Source organism: Eucalyptus grandis, chromosome 6 (assembly GCF_016545825.1).
Source record: "Eucalyptus grandis isolate ANBG69807.140 chromosome 6, ASM1654582v1, whole genome shotgun sequence".
NCBI lineage: Eukaryota > Viridiplantae > Streptophyta > Magnoliopsida > Myrtales > Myrtaceae > Eucalyptus > Eucalyptus grandis.
In genome coordinates this window covers 43397469-43419911 of record NC_052617.1, presented here as the reverse complement: position 1 = coordinate 43419911, position 22443 = coordinate 43397469, and the positions used below count along the sequence as shown (strand labels likewise).

Sequence of the window (22443 nt, the reverse complement as noted above, 5' to 3'; positions counted from 1 at the left end):
GAGAGAGAGAGAGAGAGAGAGAGAGTATACCTCTAAAGGTTGCTTCAGCAAGGCCGGAGTGGAGGATGAAAGGGGAGATACAAAATATTATAAGAAGAGAAGAAAGTTTCATGACTCGAGTCTCACAAGGAAGAGAAAGTGCAAGTTCTGATAGAGATTATGTTTAAGGAAGGGTGAGCTTTGTGCGAAAAGAGAGTGATTATTGGAGGATACAAGTGACGCGTGATATTGTTTTGCGAGGGATGGCAACAAAAATTGAGTTGTCTTCTTGTGGTGGTAGAGTTGGAAAAGGTGGGCTAATGAGACTTTTCAAATTTTCTTTTTTTTGGTCAGAAAGACTTTTCAAATTACAAGTCCTCGACTTTACATACTTTTCTTCCTCGCACCCGTCATCCACGGACCCTTCACCCCTGCCGGGCCGCTTGGTAAGTTGTGCGTGGGGGAGAGAGAGAGGGAGAGACAGAGAGAGAGGGAGAAGTGACTGGATTTTCAATTCAAACGGGTTCTATGGTATTTAGTCTTTAGAAACGATGATGACACTCAAAGTGACTGAATTTTCAATTCAAACGGGTCCTATGGCATTTTAGCCTTTAGAAACGTTGATGACACTCATCACTGAAATAAACGCTCAGAATACACGCACCGACACATTAGAATTCAGCAACATATAGCTTTCAGATGCAAAGTCAACAATATAAATATCCTTCATTTTAGCAAGCGGTGAACCATTTGAATTTGTGTACAGTAACAGTGCTTAGATTCCCCTGTACTTCCAGGCTTCCGGCACAGTCAAAGGTGGGCATGCGATCTTTCTTTTATCTCCAGAAAATCTTGAGAAATAAAACCGTGCCATTATTCAGGGAAAAAATAGTGTTGGCTTGCTCCTCGTCAGCTCCTTCGAAAATAGAAAAAGAAAACACTGACACTGTTCATTATATTACATCGTGTAGCCTTCGAAATCTTCAGAGAGACTGCAGAAGATCCGAAACTGATTCTCTAACCGGCATGCTTGGAATGGCGCCCTTCACTTGGACACAGAGAGAAGCTGCCGCAGCTGCAACAATTGGAGGAACTATTATGTCGACTTAAATGTTTCTATGAGAAGGATCTCAACTAAACCAAAAGCATTGCGCTGCGTACCGGCAAATCTGAGGCACTCTGCTTTGGATCTGCCCTCGACATGAGCCACGGAAAAAGCAGCGGTAAATGTGTCACCAGCTCCAGTCGTGTCGAGGACCTTCTTTGCTTTTATGATGGGTTGCTTGATTGGTTCTTCCCCTTCTATGAACAAAGCAGAGCCTTTGTCCCCAAGTTTTAGTAATACTTGCTTAATTCCCTGAAAGTAGATGAGCACAATTTGTCGTGCGTGAGGCCTTTGCCGAAATGTGCTGTAATTTTATTACGATAAGAGATATGATCACAGGCCAATATAGGGTGCAGCTGCAGTAGCAAGCATGTATAAACTCTACATCATCCAGTCACACAAGGAGAACGTAGAGAATACTATTTTGAGCTTAAACCCTACAGTCAATTAACATTCCGCATGATCACCTTGGGCAATGAAACTCCACATTTCCTTCAGTGAATTGGGAGTGCATGCAATGACAGCCCCGAGTTCTAGATCATAAAAATTGTTTTGAATGTGCTAGAATCTCACCATTTTGTGAAACTTCGCTACAGCTTGGCAGATTTGTTCAAAATTTTCTGTGGGCATTCCACTTAGGCGAGCGAGCTCGGTTTCATTTGGGCTAAATATGTCAACAGAACTCAAAAGTTCATGTGGAATTGGTGTATCCATTCCCCCAGCATCCAAAATGACTGGAACACCTGCACTCCTTGCAGCCTTAAGAAACACGACATTCATTATAAGGTCGTGCACAAAAAAATTAATTAGCAAACCAGGTCAAGGATGGGCACAAGCAAACAGAGTGGGAGAAAAAATGGTAACAAATAATCTTTCACCTTTTCACAGGAAAACTTGACAGCATAGATACACAACAGCAACTTGCAAAAACGCCAAATGCCAGGGAACAAAGACAATCTCCTCAAATAAAGGCGTAGAACGCCCAAAAGGTACCATGCTCGTGGAGGTTAGCACTTGGAAGGCATTAGCAATAACACCATTAAGATGCAAATTTATTTTCCACATTCTCTAGGAGTAACTCATGATGAGATGTAAAAGGGTGTAGTAGAGTAACTTATTTGGATATTACTTTCTCAACGGAGAAGGTGGCATAACGCTTAGCCACTGCCTAAACTACAAAAGAGAGCACCTTTATCTACTAATGTCATTCATATTTGTGAAACATACCGAATCTTCTATTAATCATGGATATCATAGCCTCAACAACATATGTATATCTGATAAAGCACCTCTGCTTGTACCACTGCCTAAAAAGTATAGCACTTGAGATGAAAACTGTAATGCTGCCAACAACTTGATTGATAGTCCCAACATTGTAATCAAGCTCAATAGCAGATGCACATCACAAATGTATCCCCAAAAAGCAACCCACTGGACGGTATTGTTAAGGATTTCATACGCACACGCCTTGTCATTGACAAAAATGCAGAGAACTCACAATCCAAGCAGGCTTAAATCATCCATCAGACACTACTGGTTGATGTAGTTCCTTTTCTTTCAAAACTGCAACGACCCCCAATAAAGCTTCCTCGTTACTCTCCCTATTTAGCACAACTCACAGAATCACGCTAATCCCACTCTCAAATCAGGAAAACAAAGATACAGTTACTTCACCCTACCTCCACAAAACAGAGAGCACCATCTTGCCACAAACATTTGAAATTCAGAAAAAAAAAACCAAAAGAAGCATTTCCACAACGAAAAACAACTAACCTTGGCAACTTGATGGTTGACAAAATCAGGAATTTCCCTCTGCAGCAAAACAATCCCAGCATTCTTCACGAGCTCCAAGTCCTCATCAGGCAAGACCTCAGGCCACGAGCACATGTTGGTCCCACCGACGATAATGATCGAGTTCTGCCCATCAGATTGCAGCATCACCACCGCATGCCCAGTGGGAATCCCACTCACGATGTTAAGATAATCAAGTTTGACCCCACTATCCTCAAGTGCCTGAGAAACCAACTTCCCGTGAGCATCTTCGCCAACCTGGCCCAAGAAATAAGTGGGATAACGCAATTTGCCGCCGCAAGCGGCTTGGTTCGCACCCTTGCCGCCGGCCAGAGTCTGGCCGGAGGCGGCCGAGATCGTCTCCCCCTCTTTCGGCAGCCGCTCGATCTCCACATATATGTCGGCATTCGCGGATCCGACGACCACCAACGGGGGCGGGTCAAAGCTGGGATTTTGGGAGATGGGTGTTGGTGGGTTTCTCGAGGGGTTAATGGAGAAGGAAGGAAACGGTGGACGAGCTTGACGGGGATTCAACGGGTTCTGGGGGTCGAAAAGAAAGGGGTTGACGTTGGTTTTAGGACGAGGACGTTGTGTGGTGATTTGGGAGTTTCGGAAGGAGGGGTTCCAATGGTTTGATGGTGAAAATGCCGTCGTTCTCATCTCTGCTGAACCGGGAAGAACTCTGCCCGATGATGCAAGGGACTTCCTGATTGAAATTCAGGTTGGGAATTTGCATAATTTGGTGGGACGACGAGGATAATCAGTTCGCTGCTACAGAGTGGGTGATTTGAGAGCTGGCGATGATTGATCAGTGCCGGCGGAGCTGCAGCAGGCCCAAGAGGAACCGGGCCTTTCCATGGAAGAAACTACCTCTAGCCCCAAAAAAAGGCCTGAAGAATCTTGGTTATTCGGTTCCTCCTTTTGCATTAGAGTCTATCAGAGTTCAGACATTAATTATTTCTCAGGAAGGAACGATTTTGGTAGGAAATTTTCAATGTATCACATCTTGAGAAAATGAGTAATGGCCTGTATATATATCTCAAGTATTTATAAGTTCAAAGATTTTTCATTGCATGTATAATGTATCTTCTAACAAATTATTAGGGGTGAGTAGGAATGAACTGCTCGAACCAGCCAGTTTTGGACTATTCCCAGGATCACTGGTTTGATTCCCGGTTCAAGGGACGAAATTGCTCACCTTAATTGGAGCGATTATTATTATTTTTAATTTATTTTTATTTCTTAATGAATGCGGTGGTGATGATGGAAATAGTGATCATCACGTTACTCAGAGAAGACACCGAACTATTTGGGAACCGATCACCCCAACAAATTATAATATTTTGACGTCAAATATGAATCAAACTCGGAATACTTCTGATAATTCCTTTTTTGTTTCCAATGATTATCAATAGCTTAATTTTGATTCATGCTTCAGTATTATCTTCATTATTAACTGCCTCATTTACCTTTTGTTCTAAATAGCTAAGTATTTATGCTCGGGAACACTGGTGCCCTGTCGATAGAAGAGATAGCTAGTCTAGCTTTTAAATTGTCCTTGTCAAGATTTAACCCTTCTTGTCCAATCTATATTGACATCGTTATGCATGCAATTGTTATCTGTTATAGAAGATACTGCCAGTGTACATAACTGCTTTGGACAGGACAGACAAGATTTTCATAGTTCTTACATTTATCCTTATACCATTGGCAATTGATACAGTACACTATGCGAGTTTAGCTCGTCTCTATCAATCCTGCAGAGTTGGATGTTAGTGTCATATCTAAATAGGTCCCTCCTTCTACCCTCAACCTTTGGCTTCGGAGATTTTTTCTCACGTTCCTGCTTTCAAATCTATCAATGCCGATTGCAAATTCTTCCGCCTTCTGCTATGGACAGGTATGCTGCTGTATTAAGTGCTGATTTTAGTCTCCTGAGATTGCAGAAATGAAGGATTTTCAAATTCGATTACCAGGACAAGACATCCAACTAGGAGCTTACAGCTGAAACGATCCTCATACAAAATACGGTGCAAGAACCATAGTCGCGGGCTATTACAGTACAGACGAAGTCATTTTACTAGACATTCAGGACCAAATTTACCAGGAGGAAAGGGCCATCTGATCCGGTCATCAAATATCATCTCTCTGCTTTTTCCCTCGGTTGATGATACGCTCTTATTTCGCATCTTATTCACATTCTCCTACTTTGCTAACTCGATACGAATCCTCTCAGGACACCAGCTATTATAGCCGTTGGATCGCCCAGGATGGCTGAGACGACAAGCTGGACAGCTCCACCGGCCATTTGAAGATACTTCTTCATAGCGTCACCTTTCGCCCGGGGATTACTCCTCGACACGCCACTGAGGCTCGGGATCTTGGTGTGCAGCTCTCGAACCTTATTCTTGTCCACATTGAAGTAGGACGCTAACCAGCTTTCGACGAGCAACTTCTTGACACACGACACATGCAGATTATACGATTTTGACTGATACTTGTAAGCCCAGCCTGGCCCGGAGCCCTTGCCTCCACAATGAAGGCACGGGCCCGAGATATTTTTAGACAGGTAGAGGACATTGTTCCCATCATCCAGGACCTGGGGAAGATTCACGCAACAAGGGTGGAGATCTAAATCACGGTACTGGCAGTGGTACACAAATCCTAGGATGTCCGTCCCACACGCGTCGCACACTCTCAAGTTGTGGTCTGGGGGTTGGTAGTAGAAATTAAATGTGTATTTCTTGTAGAAGGGGTGCGTTAGGTCGGCGGTGCAGCGCCACACGCCTTGTGGAGCTCATACCTGCACAACTGGCACTTGTACCTGAGCCCGATCCCGGCTTCTTTGCAGCCGTGGCAGTCAAACGGGACCTCCGAGTATTCCAGCTTGAGCCTGTGGTGTGGTAGCGAGTGGGCAGGGTGAGATATCTCTCTGTCAATCTGCATTGGTCTTCATTCAACCTTGTTCCGCGTTCCCTTGCTTTGGAGAATTTGTTCAGTTGTTTTGATGAAGAGGAAGGATGCATGGATGGTTCCTATATATTGAGAGATTCCGAGATGGATGAGACTCAGAAAGAAGGTTCCATCTGTCCTTGAAATGGCCAAAAAAGAAAAAAACACTAACTTTTAAAGCATCTGATTTGATCTGATCCATGTGAGAGCTTTTGCTTTTGGAATGGTCTCGAATGGAAAGCCAAGTTGCTACTGTTCACGCAATTATTGATAAAGTCCAAGAGGTTGAGTGAGGAATCCTGCACAAAAGGAGGCGGTTCCTGGACTCTGTTGCCTGAGGAAAAGCATGTGAAAGTGAAGAATAAGATAGATTGATCTAGGATTTTATGTGGGCTCTCCGTAGAATTTTCCCAGCCATGGGACACGTGGATGTGCGAGGAGGGACAATGTGTTTCGAGATTTGAGATGCTAAGAGGTGGGTTCCTGGTGTTCATGGAAGAATTATTACTAAAATAAAAGACTCTGACACTTTAGAGGGAATGATCATGATCTGCTTTCAAATCTAGTCATTGAATGTTTATAGGTTGCCCTTATCTCACATTAATTATCCATTTTACAATAGACTAGCCACACTTTTTTCTCTGATTCAATCAAATACCTCAACTTTTTAAATCTCAATCAATTTGAGACTCCTACTAAAATTGCAGACAACAAATGTCAATTTGGATACTAATGCTGATAAATGGCCTTAACTGTCCACGTTAGTGTCCGATATGATCACTCGAATGATGCCATGTCAATAGTAACATATTAGATGACCAAGATCGTCCAAAATCAGCACTTTCTCTGCCCACATCACCCAACACCTAAATAGAGATGACATAATTTATACTTCATAAGCAAGGTATGTCAACTTTTGCTGAGTAAAGTGAGCCACATCAACTAAATCACATGACACCGCAATTTATTTAATGAAGACCTTAATTTGAGACAAATTTTAAAAGTTGAAGTACTTGGTCAACAAAAAAATTTAAATACTTGATTGTAAAATGAACAAAATTAAGATAATTTACTGTGTCATTATCCTTTCCAAGTCTTACTCATGACTTACGTGTCCCAATTGGAAATCAATGGGAAGAAGCAAGTCAACTATTGAACAGCCCGTCTGCGATCAGTCAGGATTGTCCTGTTTGATCCGTAGAGGTGAAGAAAAGAATAATGAGTCACCTTTGATTGAAATGGAGAGCTTCCAAAACGTCAAATAAAATCTCTTTTTGATGGCCGCCTACGAATAAAATGTGTGTGTGGTGCATAGAAGAGACACCTAGACAATTCATATGGCTTTGAGAGGAGATTCTTCCTGCTCAAAAAACCTTAACAAGTTCCCCACCTACACTTCCAAAAGCTGCTGCGGATTTTTCATGCGAATATCGAAAAATGTCAACTTTGGTCAACATTGAAGAATAAGAACGAATTCATCGAGAATTTGTCTAGTGACTTTGCTAAATGAAGTAATGGATAGATGAATATGAATATAAACAACAGATTCGTACTTACCCAGGAGTTCTCGGAGATAGTTTAACCATGAAATTTGAACTGAATTATGAAACTTTTATCTCGTCTGTGATATCAATCAATGTAATAGGAGGTTTTGACTTTTTAGAACTCTCTTGCTCGACATAATGATGGTGTTTGATTTCTCTGATGCGTACATTGGAGCAGGGGTAACATTGCTCCGTACAGTGTGTCTATAGGCTATATCAAGTCGAAATTTAGTGGTCATCTAGTTATAAGAAGGGCTGTCAAAATAACATAATTAAGTTAGACAAATTCTTTTGGTTTAAATGAATTTTGATTGATATTGAAATAGAATAGGATAGAAGGGTGGTCAAAATATTGGGCTGGCCTCGGCAATTGAGATGCCGTTGCCTTCGAGAACTGATTTTAATCACTCAACTAATTTTTCTGCTGCCTAAGGGGCTAAGTGTACTCATTTCATGGCAGGCTTTGTATTTGTTTCCTCACAGCAATGGGAAAAAAGTACTGTGCGACATGAAAAACATGTCTCCAACTTATGCCGATATTGTTCTCTCCATTGTTGTAATCATCTTCCTTAAACGTGCATGGAAAGTAGCATGTATGGTGTGGTTGAAGCCGATTAAGCCAGGGAGATGTCTGAGAAGGCAAGGTGTCCATGGAACTCCTCGCGGGCTTTAGTTTCAAGACCTGAGAGAGAGCACGGGAATGAGCAAGCAATATCAGTCTCGACCCATGACTCTTTCTCAATTATATCGTCCCTCCCATACTACCCTTTCATCATCACAACATCAACACTTGATGCTCTGTACTGTGTTCTTGAGGTGGAACGAAGAATAATTGTCAGAATGAGATCATTTGACATATCCTCTTGGTAAAAGAACACAGAAAAGATATGTCTCATTTCTTTACTGGGAGCATAAGATTGTACTTTAAGCAGACCTTGATGGTTGTGCAGCCCACTAACACGGCTCATTTTTCTTGTGTGGCCCAATCTCATGGAGAGCGGTGGCTCGGAAAAGTGGCCACTAGCTCATTGTCACGGCTTCTAACATCTTACATCGTTATCAATTCGAAAAACTACAGGAATTCTTCTGGTCAAAGGAATTTACCCGCTCCCATTGGCTGTCGTCAGCCTTTCACCGAACTGATAGCAAAGAGCTAGTGACAATCCAGCAACGTCAGAAGAAACCATTTGAGTCGCATCTTTACGATTGGTCCGATAATCCAAATGCATAATTTGCACTAATTATATCCGACAGTTTTCATGTGATGCCTCTAAAAATTGTTTTGCAGGTAAGCTTTGCTTCACCTGGATAGGGCCTATGTCTGTTTTGAACATCATGGACTCAGAAATGTTGAAGGAAATGCTTTCGAAGATCAATGACTTTGAAAAGCCACATCCCTAGGCCATTGGGAATTTGTTAGCATCAGGACTAGGGACTCACGAGGACCAGAAATGGGCCAAGCATAGAAAGATCATCAACCCAGCTTCCCATTTTGAAAGGCTAATGGAACTTTGAAACTTCCAGTTCTACTCCTTTCCACCGTCAGTGAAGTTCCTAATTTAATTGTTGACGTTAAATTATGGGTATTCCCAAAGAAATTCCATGTCTTTTATGCTGAGTTGTGATATAACTTTTCTTTAGAAATGGAGAATTTCCTCACAAATAGTTATCCTCACTTTTAGTGCTGAACCTGCCAGGTGGTAAGTTTCCTGAACTCTGACCACGTCTAATGGCATTCTAGAGATAACCGTGTCGTAAGTCATGGTAATGTGAACCTGAAGTTCGCAGTCCATGGAAATCTGTAATTAAACACTTACATTCAATTCGTCTCTCTCTTATTAATGCATGTTGTGACTGCTGCATGTTCTACTTGTGAGGAGACGATGGGGAAAAGGGCGGAGCAAAGTGTAGCTGGTGAAGTGGACGTGCGGCCTCACCTGGAGGACCTGAGCAGTGATGTGATCTCCAGAGCCGCTTTTGGTTGTAGCTATGAACAGAGCAAGCGCATCTTCCTCGTTCAAAAAGAACAAATTGGCCTCTTTTTTAGGATTATGCAGTTCACCTTCATCCCTGGATGGAGGTAAGTCAATGATCAATTCCATAACAAGTTATCCAGCGATCTTTAACGGTTTTGGAAAATAGGAAATGAGCAGTCAGATTAGGAATTATTGCAATTTTAGGATGATTTTCTTGGAAATTGTTGTAAGACTGCTCTTTTTTCAAATTTTCAAGTGTATAAATGCAAAAGATTAATCGTATTCAGCGTATGAAACACACATTACGACATCAGAAATCATATAAGAGTGGCTTAAAGCCAAATTGTCTCCCAAAAATGCAGCCTCTTGTCAACAAAAATAAAAGGAAGGAGGAGGTGACGAAGATGATTATCTGTTGGGACTGTTGCTGAATCAAATATGAAAGATATTTGGGAATCCGGGCCTCTGTGAAGCGACTGTGATTGAAGAGTGCAACGTCTTCTACTTAGCCGGCCAAGATACTGATTCAATTTTGCTCACTTGGACCTTGATTTTGTTCAGTAAGAATCAGAATTGGCAAAGCCAGAGCAAGAACAGAGGTTATGCATGTCTTCGGCGACAGGAAACCTGATTCCAGGGGCCTAACCGGCTTAAAACTGTAAAGATACTCTTCACAATAGGATTTGCTGTTTTTCTTTTTCCTTTCAAACACATTCCCAAAATATTTTCCATGAAAAATATGGATGAAAACCGTAAATACCTAATCTGAAATCAAGCTTTTCTAGCGAAAAAAAGAAAGGAAAAAAGAGCATTGAACCGTGCGTTTGATGGAAATGGCTTATTATGAGGTGCTCGGGCTCTATCCGCCAGGAATTTTGACGGCAAGAACAGTTCACAACAAATATCAAGTTGGGAAACATACGCATTCCTCCCGGAACTATGCAAGTTGCTGATGCTTCTGATCCACCGAGGCCAAGAAATGTGGGGTGACGATGCCAAAGAGTTCGAACTGGAGAGATTGTCTGAGGGAGTGTCAAAAGTGACCAAGAACGTGCTCTGCTTTTCGTCCTTCAGTTGGGATCCTAGGACTTGCATTGGCCTAAACTTTGTACTCCTTGAAGCCAAAGTTTTCCTGGCCTTGGTTTGCAGAAGCAATGTAGTTTCATGCAATAAGTAGATACCCTCTGTGGATACCCCAATAAGTGGCTTACAAGTGACGTTACTTTACTTGGTTAATAGAAGCAATGCCGTTCCATGCAACTCGTGATTATTCTCGGTTCAGTTGGAAATAATCGTTATTTTCATAATGTGTGGGGGACGATTTCCTTTTGCTTATGGAGGCCACATCTGCTCAGATGGCACTTGCCTTGCCATCTCAATGTCCGGTTGCCACCTTTGTCGGCAAGTACACATAGTTTGACGGAATTTCCAAGGATGATCAAAATTGTCCATTTGATAAAGTTGGTGTCTTTTTATATGACACTTCAAAGTTGGGGCCAAATAGATTGAGTAGATGACAGACGACCTATCGAGACTTTTGCCACAGTCAAATATGAAGAATTTTCAAGAATCCGCTCATAAAAAGGGCAGGAGTACAGAGGATGCGACCCAAGAGTCAAACTCTTCTAGGCAGCTGGTCACCCCTTCTCTTTTGCTAACTAGGACTCTGACTCTGTTGACCAAGTGTCAAGACTGGCAAGACAGCAAGAGAGGAAGTTTTGCAAGTTTTCGGCGACAAGAAACCTGATTTTGATGTGTTGAGCAGACTCAAAATCATAAGGATTCTCTTCATATTGAACTCTGCCGTCTATCTTGGTCCCTCAACAAGCACATGAGTGGCTCCAACAATTTATCCAATGCTCACATTCTCAATGTCTTTTTTGGGACAAAAACAGGCTGACGTTTGATGGATTCGCAGGTAAGCATGATACTGTTTCAGGTGCTCAGGTTACATACACCTGGATATATGACAACGAGAAACAGTTCACAAGACAACCCAGTTGGGAGGTATACAAATTCCACCTGGAGTTCGGATTCTTGCGCCTGTGCTCATAATCCACCGTGACCGAGAAATGTGGGGCGATGATGTGAATGAGTTCAACCCAATAGGTTCTTCGAGGGAGTCTCGAAGGCTGGCAAGAACAAGCTCTGTGGTTTCCCTTTATGTGGGGGTACTAGGACTTTGCACTGGCCAAACTATGCACTCCGTGAAGCCAAAGTTCTCCCGGCCTTAGTTCTGCAGAAGTTCTCAATACAGCCATCTCCATCTCACAAGGATGCCCCTAGTCGTTTGCTCGCTTCTCTAATGTTTGTTTTGATTGGTTGCACTAGTTTGTTTCTTATATTTGGACAAAGTTCCTTCGGAGATATATTCGTTCCTGTGACTAGTTTCCGTTTTACGGAATTGAATACGTTAGATAAACAGATAGACAGCAAAGGATACCAGACATGATTGTTTAGTCATCTTCATCAAGTAACTGCTGAAATTCTTAAGCATTAAGCTTAACTGATGACTAAAAGCAAGGCATTTAAATTGCAAAATGAAATTAAAGATTTAGGTAATGAACCCATAAAGGAACTCGACTATAAGACAACATAACAAGCCAAGAATAACTTCTCAATCATGTTGAGCAATTAGAGAGAGAGATATTGTGTTGTCCCGGAGAATAGAAACAAATTGTCCCACCACCTTAGGTAAATGATATTACACATTGCGTATGAACAAAAGAGACATTGTGTCGTGATTGAGGAAAAGAGTATTCTCATAATGGTTACGTATTATTGCCAGGTACGTTATAAGGATATGTGACGACGTCCGAAAAAATGTAGACGGATAGAGATGTTGCCAACTATATTTCTTGTCTATTTTGACCACTTCACTTTAAATGATATCACGTAATATTGGATGAGATATCTTAATTGGAGCTACTGCATGCTATAAACCTCACGTACAATGCATGGGTATGCAACGACGTTCCAAAAAGATACGAAAGGAAAGAGATATAGCTGAGTTATATTTCAATTCTATTTTGACAAAACCATTGTTCTTGTTGCTTTAAGACTTCAAGTAATAAGCCATGAATAACCTCTCCACCATGGTGACCGATTAGAGAAATATCGTGTTTGTCTCGTGAAAAGAAACAAATTGTTCCAATTATCTAGGGTAAGTGAGATCACATAACACATATGGAAAAAAGACATGATGTTGTAATTAAGGTAAAGAATATTTTCATAACGGTTACATATAAATACTATGTACGTTGCATGGCCATGTGACGGCGTCCAGAAAAGATGCGAAAGAATAGAGATTATTGCTGAGTTATATTTCATTTCTATTTTGACCAAAAAAACCATTGTTCTTGTTGCTTGAAGGGACAGAGAGACAATAACATCAAAATTACAACAAAAACAATGTCAACCTTTTTTCAATTGGAGCGACATTTCACAGAGTCTTGAAACTGCATTCCATCTTCCGAAACAAATGGGCCGGAATCGGGTTGTCCTAGAGATCCTTTCTCAAGCCCGAGACAACAGTCTGCGCAATTCGCATAGCCCCGCCTCTTCAAAAATTTCAGCATAAGCTGCGGGCGAGACCATCGTAGGACCGTGACAGAACGCCTTCCGCGCGCGCCACGTACCGAAGCGTCGACGCCCCGGGGGCTCGCGGTCGCTCATCCGACGATCCATGTCGGCCCTCCTCGAGCCGGCGTCCGTGGGGCGCGAAGTTTCGGAGTTTAACCTCGGAGAAACAAACAGGTCCAGCCGTTGGTTAACAGAAGTCCTTCCCGAAAAGAAAAAAAGAGAGGAGAAAACAAATAAAAAATAAAAATAAAAAGACTTGCCTTTGGCTTTGGGAAGACTCGAACTGACCCGAAAATTAGTTTGTGTTCGATTCATTCGTTGGTTGGGATATATAGAGGTACAGAGGCAGGAGAGAGAGAGAGATAGAGAGAGAGAGAGAGAGAGAGAGGGGAGGGGAGAAGGGAGAGGGTGGTCTCTTGGGTTTCTGAAGGACTTTTTTCAGTTGGGGAGTGTGAAAGGAGACGTCTTTGAGCGGGGGTTGATCGGAGATGGCGGACGGGGAGAGCACGATCGACCTGAGTCGTTACTCTTCGCTCGGTGATTTCAGGCTCGACGTCGAAGCAGAGAAGGAGGAAGAACACGAACGAGATGAAGGAGAAGAAGGAGAAGATGGGTCCTTGCTTTTCTGCTTCTGGGTTTTTCTCTTGAAGTCCGCCACTTTCCCTTGTACCATTTTTCGTCAGGTAAGAGGAAAGCCGCCGTTTTTCCATCTCTTTTTTCGTCCCTTTTTTGGTTCGTTGGTTTTTGATGGGAGGGACGGTGTTCGTTTCTCAATTCTGTGAATTTTTTATGTTTGGAGAGGTTGGGTGTTATGAGTTTCTTGTTTGGCGGTTGTTTTAGCGATTGATCATGTTGGATTTTGTGATTTGGAGGGATGCTTTGCGTTGGTTTGGATCGATCACCGTTGCTTGGCTCTCGGGTTGTGTCTGTCGGTCTGATTACGTTGAGTTTGAATCACCGTGGAATTTTCCCAAGACTGTCTTTTAACGTTCACTGAAGTCTATTGCTGTGTTGTTCTTGTTAGACGGTACACTGAGTGTCAATGCCTGTTGGTGGAACTAAAGCTTATTGATTTTTGTGGATTTGTCTGGAATCAATCCTTTGTAATGCGTCAAGTCTTGTTTTTTTTTCTGTCCCCTATCACGATCTTCCTTGGTTTGTGACACAAGGGACTAGTCGAAAATGGTGATTAAGGGATGATGGATACCATAATCACAAATAGTGTTGCCTGTCACTCCTCTTTTCAGCTCAAAGTTCTATGGTTATTGGGGTTAAAAATATTCTTTTACACAGGTGAACTCAGATGTCAAGGATGGTTTTCCAATTCTCGTTTTGAATGGAGATAAGAGACTCACGCTTCTGCCACCGCTTCCTCCACAAAAAGAATCTCCTGATTCTGAGGTTTCTCCTTTTTCAAGTGAAAAATCGTACGCTTCTTCAGATAGCGAGTTTCCATTTGGAAAATGGGTGCATGTTGGCTGTCAGGTATGTATATCAAGTGTCTGAATTACTCTTTCTACACATGGTTTTTAAACTGCTCGTTCCTTTTGAGTTGATAACTGCTGAAATTTTTATGGCTATTGCTGAGCACATTAATGTCTGTCATGTTTACCACTTATTGGTTCGAACTGTTGAGCCGAAGCAAGTTGTTACTGAACATTTTATCTGTTTGTTTTACCTTTAACCAATCATTTTCAGATGTAATTAGAATTGTATAAATGGTGCATGATCTTCAAATATATAAAAGTAAGGTGTATTGGATGGATATTCAAATAGCACGTAGATGTGACTGAAAAGAACAAGCTTTTATAGAGTAATACATGGAGTATGATTCTATTCATATTCATTGGAGTGGCTGTGACTAACTAATTGCGTGCATTATCGGGAGGATCTTGGACAAGAATTGTTATCCGCAAAATTTCATGTAAGTCTATGTCTTATTGTTGGTCTGACAAAAGAGATAAAGTAGAATTTTAGATTGCATAAATGGTGCTCGACCGAAAGTCTCTTGTCAATCTTATGATGTCATTGTCTTTCCTAGGTTTCTTACTCTCGGGGCTTTTTTCCCTTTGTAAATTGCTCAAAGTTCTATCTTCATGGCAGGTCTCAAGTGAACTTTTACGGCTTCACATTGATGGGGAAGTGGTGGATGAGAAAACCCTAAGTGCCTCAAAAGATGGAGAATCTAACCGTTTAAGGAAAATAAGTTTAGTTAGTACCAGTAGAACTGATGATGGTATAGAAGGTTATTTGTACAGTCCAAAGGTCTTGCACCCTTCTTCATCCATTGAGGATCATTATAAGGTACCTTCTGTCGAGTTTTTTTGACCTTATTCATGTGGATATGATTTTTTTAATGAATATTTTCTTGTAATGCCAGGACTCACCTGTACACTTAGCTATTGACAAGTCATCTGCTTCTGACATAGAAGAAGGTAGTGATGGTATCTGGAGTATCGTAGGTGGAAAGGTAAGTCGTTGTATCTTCCTTTTAATCATATCACCACTACATTTTAATTTTTTTTGACAAAATCTAATTGAGTGTCACCTCCAGTATTAAGCATTTGTCATTGAACTGCCTTGACGAAGTTGAATCTTTTTTCTGTGATGTCAGGAAGCAATATTTCTATGTTAATAGCTTCCGACTTTTTTTGTTGTTTTTCTTTCAATGGAAAAAGGTTGGCTCTAAAGCTTGCCTCTTTGGAAAAAGTATCAATTTCTGATATGGCTTAAGTATTTGCAATTTCAGCTTTTCGAATGGTTTCTCGTTGTGCTTCCAAAGCAAGATTGCGAAGTGAAGATTCCTTGTAATTGTCTATCCAAAATGAATTTATATTAATGATTGGCTGACTGGGTCATAGCTTTCCTTGCAAGTGTGTCTGGGAAATGAGATGGGCGGAGAAGGCTTACTCAATGGTGTTTTACATTCAGCGTGGTTGTATGAGTCTGTTCTTCCTTCTTTGAAACCCAATAGGCTCCTTATATGTAATGTTCAATTTTCTCCTTAAAAGTCAGGTGCCATGCTCTAGCTACGGCCTTCTTCCAATATGCAGTGACAATTGGTTTACTGAATTGCAGGCATCGTGTCGGAGGAACTTTGCCTTGGATGTTGTCTTGCTAGATGCCTTTGGCCAGATTGTGGATAAGGAAATGGAGGTTTGCTTCTTCTTGCTTCTTACTGTGCCTCTCTCTCTCTCTCTCACCAACCCCACCTAAAAACAACTATTATAAGAGAAAAAAAGGAAAAAGAAAAAAATCATAGATAAGGTGCTGTTAATAATTGACTTTTTTTGTGTTTTTTTTTTTGGTAGGTTGTTGCTTCACTTTTGTATGCTAACAGTGGGTCGCTGGTGGAGAAAACCAGTGATGATGAAGCCCCGCTGTTGACAAGCTATGATGGAATTGAATTCGATTCCTATGAGAAACCTAGCAAATTATTGCATGGCCGTGCTTCTTTTAAGCTCAAGATATCTCAGGTAGATGTTGGTTGGGTGATTTGTATTATGCTATTGATAGCTTGTCATCTGAATTAATGATTGCATTAGTGGCCCACAGTTTGTTTCCAAATATTAGAGTAGGATTGTATACACTAAAAGTAAATGGCATGGGGTAATTGATAGTGGCATCGCATTAATATGTTAAGCAGTACTAGCATGCTCTGGAGATTGCCTAATCCAAAAAAATATAAAAAAATAAAAATTATCACTAGCTGGGCAGAGTAATCATGTGCATAGGTTGTAGATTAAATTTTTCTTTGGTTGAATATTTTCTTAAACATTGTTAGCTACAATGGTTAGATCACCTCTTCGAGAAAAACTTACAGTAGGACTGCAAGAACTTGGACCAATTTTTCCTCTTTCATATAAATACGTTTGAGCATACATAAGGTGTTCATACTTAATACGGTTGATCAACTTGAATCAATTCCAAAACATGTTTTGAATTCAATTCCTAAGTACTCGTAAAAAAGAAAATAATAATACTTGCCTAAGAGTAGCTGTAATGACCCATTATTGATTCAAACTTTTATATGTGACATTTCTGCTTGTATGTGTGTTCTCCTCTGCATTAGCATGAACTACATTTACTAAATTATCAGTGTGGCAAGTTTAGTGCCTTCTTGTTTTTCTAGTTTGCCCCATCAGGATAATAGTCTTTGATTTGCCATCGCCTCATATTATGATGTTATATATATATTGAAGACAATTGCCTCATTTAATGATGTTTTTTATTGAAGACAATCATACAGCTTACATGGAAAGAAAACTTTCTCATCCTTGAAACTTAGGCTCTTTTTTTCCTTTTTCAGCTTTCATCCAAGTGTGATAACAGGTTGTTCCACATGAGGTTCAACATACCGCGGGCTGGAAATTATCCTTTTTTAGAGGCTTTTTCGAATCCCATCCGCTGTGTTTCTCGCAACCGCAATGCCAGAACATCTCTGATAATTTGGAAAAGGCCAGCATCTGGCATTTTACCAGTTAAGTGTACTCTATCTTCCAAATATGAATCGCCAGAACTCGAGCATAATACTGTACGTGAAGCAAAACCTAGTCCATCATCAAAAAGGGTTAGATTGGGAAAGGCTGATTATTCCTTTCAGCAGCTGGATGACGAATGCAACTCTAACATCCGTAGTGATTTTAAGGTATGACTAATCATCATTTTACACTGGTTTCCATCCTGAGATTGTGAGCAGGGTATTGCTAATATGATAGGGGAAGCATGTTTGGATGTGCTGGTGAGCCACTAGCCCTTTTTAGAAGTAGTTGCCCAGTCACATGAAAATATGCATTCTTGTAAATGCATACTTTATTATTGGTAAGCCTAAGAAACGTCTTCAACTAACAATTCCCCATCTCCACTAGAAGAATGGAAACTATAGTATAATTTTTAAAGGTTAGGCAAGTTTTTACCAATTAGTCTTAGCGGATTTCATGGTTCTTAATTTATTTACTAACACTAATGATAAAGGGAAGGACTTATTGGTGGGCCTGCAAGATGTGGTCATGAACCGTTAATGGTTGCTATCAACTACCCTGGTTACTGCTTTATGCCACTCTAGATTGTCCCTGCTCATCCTCCTTTGCGAGTTCTCATGGTCCTACCGATTAAAAAAATATCTTTACATGCCATATTTGAAGGAAGTGGAATATTTAATGTTTCTTTGTTGCTTATAGAAAGTTAGAAGTAACTCTTTTGCCTTTCGTCAAATTCTAAATATTACTTAAATTTTAGAACATTATGAATACATGTATCAACATTTAAATATTGTGAAAGTTCTATGAATTTAGATTTAAGAAAAAAAGAGTCAAAAGTAAAAGTCACTGCAAACAAACTTTTACTTGAGGAAAATACTTCAATTTGGCGAATGCCAAATTTGTTTTTGCGACGTGGCACTGGAAAAGTGCTACCCATCTTTATATGTTGTCAACCTCTGTATAATTTTTCAGCTTGTGGATTTGATTTCTGAAATTTTGTCTTGTGAAGTTCTCTCTTGATCTGACACAATCTAAATGTTGATCAGGCTAAGGATAGTTTCGGGACTCACCCAGACGTGATATTGAAGAATTTTGAAACTGCAGAGAAGCTTTTTTCAGATTCTGAATGTACTAAAATGCGAAATTCAAATTCCAAGAGTATGCCAAGTGTTGGAAAAGCAGTTCCAGATTCTTTCACATTTAGTTACTGCTTGGCAGGCCCACATGAGAGGGCTCTTCTGCTGAAGAAGTTTGCAGCATCTGCTTCAGATGAAGAAGTTTTGGAACTCGCGAATCAGGTCTCCTTGTACACTGGATGCTCCCATCATTGGTAAGTTCCTATCTCTTTAGTCATTTCTATTGGGATGCTGTAGAGACTATGCTTACCATTTTCCCTTATGTGCACGATAGTCTATTTGTCTGAAATGATCGTGCTTATAAGTGGTGGGAGAACACTTGTCTTCCCAAAGCCATCCACAAGTTGGCTAAGGGTGCATTTGATTCAGCATTTCTAAAGGGCTTTCAGCCTCTAAAGCCCTCTTGAGGAAATACTGAACTGTTTGGTAACCATTTTGAAGTAGCTTTCAAGTGAAAATCAGTATTGGGAAAGTTGAAAGCTCAATATTAGTAGGGATTAATTTTGAACTTTCAATGTTTGGCCAAATGTTAAAACTTATTTTTTTCTTCCAAAACTATTCTTACTCATTTTTCAAATTTCTGATTTTGTCCTCATTATTTTTTTAAATGCCAAAATAATGCCAAAAAAATCAAATATATATAAATGTTAAAAAAATTATTTATATATTTGATTTTTTTAGCATTATTGTCAAAATTTATATTTAAAAAGTTGCATACATTATTTTTATTTTATTTTAAACAAATAAAAATTAAAAAATTCCGACGAAGAGTTTGGTCCTTTTAAAAAAATTATATATATATATATATATATATATATATATATGTATTTGATTTCTTAGCATTATTTTCAAATTTATATTTTAAAAAGTCGCATACATTATTTTTTCAAATTTAAAAAAAATAAAAAATAAAAAAATTTCAATGAGGGATTTGGTCTTTTTTAAAATAAAATATATATATATATGTATTTAATTTTTTTAATATTATTGTCAAAATTTATATTTAAAATATTGCATGCATTATTTTTTTTAATTTTAAACAAATAAAATTAAAATATTTAGACGAAGGATTTGGTCTTATATATATATATATATATGTATTAGATTTTTTTAGAATTATTGTGAAAATTTATATTTAAAAGTTGCATACGTCATTTTTTTTTTTTCAATTTTAAGCAAATAAAAATTAAAAAATTCGAATAAAGGGTTTGGTCTTTTTAAAAAGAAAAAAATTATATATGTATTCTTTTTTTAGTATTATTGTTAAAATTTATATTTAAAAAGTTGCATACATTATTTTTTCAATTTAAAAAAATAATATTAGCTACTCGAAGAGTTTTTCAAATGTGTTTTCTACCAAATGACATTTTTGTCAAAATTGCTTCTCAAAACATAATTTACCAAACGGCCTTTGCATTTATCTAAAGTTCTTTAGGCTAAACTGCTTTGCATTTTTCCAATGGACTTTCAAAATGCTGAACCAAATGTACCCTAAGTACTAGTCTTTCAACATGTAGTTTCTTGTTGCCAATTGACCAACTATGTTCAAACCTGAAACCGATAGTTCTTATTAATGCATGGTACAGACCACCTTCTCTGAGCACTTAATGGTAATGATATTGCTTATTGGCGGCTAAGTAGTTTTCCCACCTGCCATAGTTTACTGGCCTCCCCTTGTGTCACTGCCACACTTTCAATAGAAGTGTATGTGAACCTTGTGCGTCCATAACACTTCTTTTATTTTTAGGAACCAAATTGCAGTTGCAAAGAAATTGATAGAGGAAGGAACAAAATTATGGAGCTTGCTTTCACAAAACAACAACCATGTTCCCTGGGAGAGCGCCATCTATGAGATTGAAGAGTACTTTATGAAGATTGCTTCCTGCAATACTAGAACTCTTTCCCAACAGGTTCTCTCTCTCTCTCTCTCTCATGCGCACGCCTCACTTGTGCGTACACACATATGAGAATTGTATGTTTAATGGAAGAGAAAGATGGTGACATCTATATATTTTTGAAAGATTGCTTTTGATGCATGCAGTCTATATTTAATGACGATTGAGGCTATAGCTTTCTTTCTTTAATCCATGATGAAGGGGTACTTATGTCGAACAAAAGTAAAAAGTGGAAAGTGGCTATGTTTGTACTGATTAAGGAGTAGATACTTGGAATTAAGCAGTAAAAAAAAATGGAGTAGATTCTCAGTTTTTGTGAGATGCTTTGCCTTTCAAGAGAACTGATATTTCTCCTCAGTCTAAGTGGCAGAAATGCCACATCAACATTTAGCTATTAAGTTACTATTACACAGTGAGATAGTGGAAAGGAAGCATGTAGAATTTGTGAAGGGGACAGAATGATATATAAAGCCATGTTGTATGAGAAAATAAAACAATTTGAAAGCCATGCTAGTTCACAAATATAGCTATCTGACATCAAAGGTAATATTTTGCTTCTGTACATTCATGTGGTCAAGCATGTGTGTCCAATTACGAAGCACCTTGTGAGTCCACTGTCCTAAATTATGAGACACAGAAGAGTTGGACAATGGGGCACATATGAATTCATTTACTGGTTCAACTTTCCTTTTCCTTTGGAACGATGAGGTGCTTCTTTCAGATATCCGCAAGATGCTGGGTTCTTGAGTTTCCAGTTAAATTTGAATGGTTAGGGAAGCTCTTCAATAGAGAATTGTTCATGGATTTGATGATATTTTTCTCTCTCTCATGGCATAGGACTTCGAGCTCCTGAGGAGAATCTCTGGTTGCCAAGATTATTTGATGCAAGAGAATTTTGAGAGGATATGGTGTTGGTTATACCCTGTTGTCCTCTCACTATTGAGAGATTCGGTGAGGGCATTGTGGACTTCTGTATCCCCTAGATGGATAGAAGGTTTCATAACTAAGGAGGAAGCAGAAACTTCACTTCGAAGTCCAAATGGCCATCAAGAACCTGGAACTTTTGTTCTTCGGTTTCCCACATCAAGGAGCTGGCCCCACCCCGATGCAGGTTGCTTGGTTGTGACTTACATGGGCGATGATTATAATCCTCACCACAAGCTTCTTTCCTTGGACTATATCTGCAGGTTTGTCCCTTTATCTATACCTTGTTCATTTTCCGGATGAGTAACATGAACTTATGGTTCTCTTTAACACATTCGCCTATATTTCTGAAATGATGCCTAGCACAACCTCTTGCTCAACTTTCGACCTGTGTTTGTTGTTGTTTTCCTTTGATGGCCAAAGGAGCAGTAGGCCACTAGGGGAGCTGCTGCTGATGGAGCCTGGGCTATCTCGATTGGGAAGGCAAGATTTACTCCACATTAGTCAAGCCTTTCTATACAATAGAAGTAGTATTATAAGTGCTGCTGCTAATAACACATAAATATTTCCGCCGAATAAATGCAGGGCATTCCGAAGTCCGTTATCTTCTTGAACATTTCTGCAGGGGACTTCTGCTCTCTAGGTTATGACGATACATACAGCAACAATGTACGCATGACTTTTGCTGCATTTAATTCCTTTATTACTTTGTAGGTTCAATGTCGTGTTAGTAAATCTCTCCCTCTTTCATATTGCTTAGGTTAATCATTTGCAGCAGATAGCGGCATTCTAGGAAACTAACGTTGTTGAGTTTCTTCAGCAAAGAGCAATTGAGGGTAACAATTCCAGAAGCCGGTGCTTTGGGGTTATCATTTTATTCCCCTATCATTCTCTTTTCTTTGTCACATCCTCAGTCAGCTGCATTTCGAAAACTAGATGTAAGATACAGTTGAGTCAAATTTGATTTTGCTTGCTCAGTTAATTGGCTCGAGTAAAAGAGAAATCTTTTTTCAACTTTTCTGCCCGCATATTTAGGAGGAGAAGGCGTAAAGTGCAAATTATGAAACTTGCACATAAA

At 39.7% G+C, this 22443-nt stretch overlaps 3 protein-coding genes and 1 long non-coding RNA gene across 6 annotated transcripts; 2 read left to right on the top strand and 2 right to left on the bottom strand.

Moving 5' to 3' along the window:
- Positions 1-621: 621 nt before the first annotated feature.
- Positions 622-3676, bottom strand: LOC104450056 (ribokinase). The gene is made up of 4 exons (XM_010064461.3): positions 2858-3676; positions 1658-1843; positions 1141-1336; positions 622-1054 (listed from the first exon to the last, which is right to left on the bottom strand). Exons 1-4 carry the CDS (start codon positions 3533-3535, stop codon positions 963-965), a joined length of 1152 nt encoding a protein of 383 aa, XP_010062763.1. The 5' UTR covers positions 3536-3676; the 3' UTR covers positions 622-962.
- Positions 3677-4479: 803 nt separating this feature from the next.
- Positions 4480-5912, bottom strand: LOC104450055. The gene is made up of 2 exons (XR_005552056.1): positions 4980-5912; positions 4480-4809 (listed from the first exon to the last, which is right to left on the bottom strand). It is a non-coding gene; the product is annotated as a hypothetical protein (long non-coding RNA).
- A 3342-nt stretch (positions 5913-9254) lies between these two features.
- LOC120294486 (cytochrome P450 CYP72A219-like) lies at positions 9255-11799 on the top strand. The gene is made up of 4 exons (XM_039314588.1): positions 9255-9451; positions 10218-10488; positions 11266-11354; positions 11457-11799. The coding sequence occupies exons 1-4, from the start codon at positions 9255-9257 to the stop codon at positions 11797-11799; spliced, it is 900 nt and encodes a 299-aa protein (XP_039170522.1).
- Positions 11800-13250: 1451 nt separating this feature from the next.
- On the top strand, positions 13251-22379 carry LOC104450054 (SH2 domain-containing protein A). 3 transcript variants are annotated; one of them, XM_039315719.1, is made up of 13 exons: positions 13251-13612; positions 14223-14414; positions 15033-15233; positions 15310-15399; positions 16008-16085; positions 16241-16405; positions 17239-17409; positions 18457-18740; positions 20294-20456; positions 21279-21628; positions 21789-21848; positions 21951-22034; positions 22126-22379. In XM_039315719.1, the coding sequence occupies exons 1-12, from the start codon at positions 13418-13420 to the stop codon at positions 21976-21978; spliced, it is 1977 nt and encodes a 658-aa protein (XP_039171653.1). In that variant the 5' UTR covers positions 13251-13417; the 3' UTR covers positions 21979-22034; positions 22126-22379. The 3 variants fall into 3 exon arrangements, with proteins under 3 accessions (XP_039171653.1, XP_039171652.1, XP_039171651.1); XM_039315718.1 differs by having other exon boundaries at positions 17239-17577; positions 21795-21848; XM_039315717.1 differs by having other exon boundaries at positions 13254-13612; positions 17239-17577.
- The last annotated feature ends 64 nt before the right edge of the window (positions 22380-22443 follow it).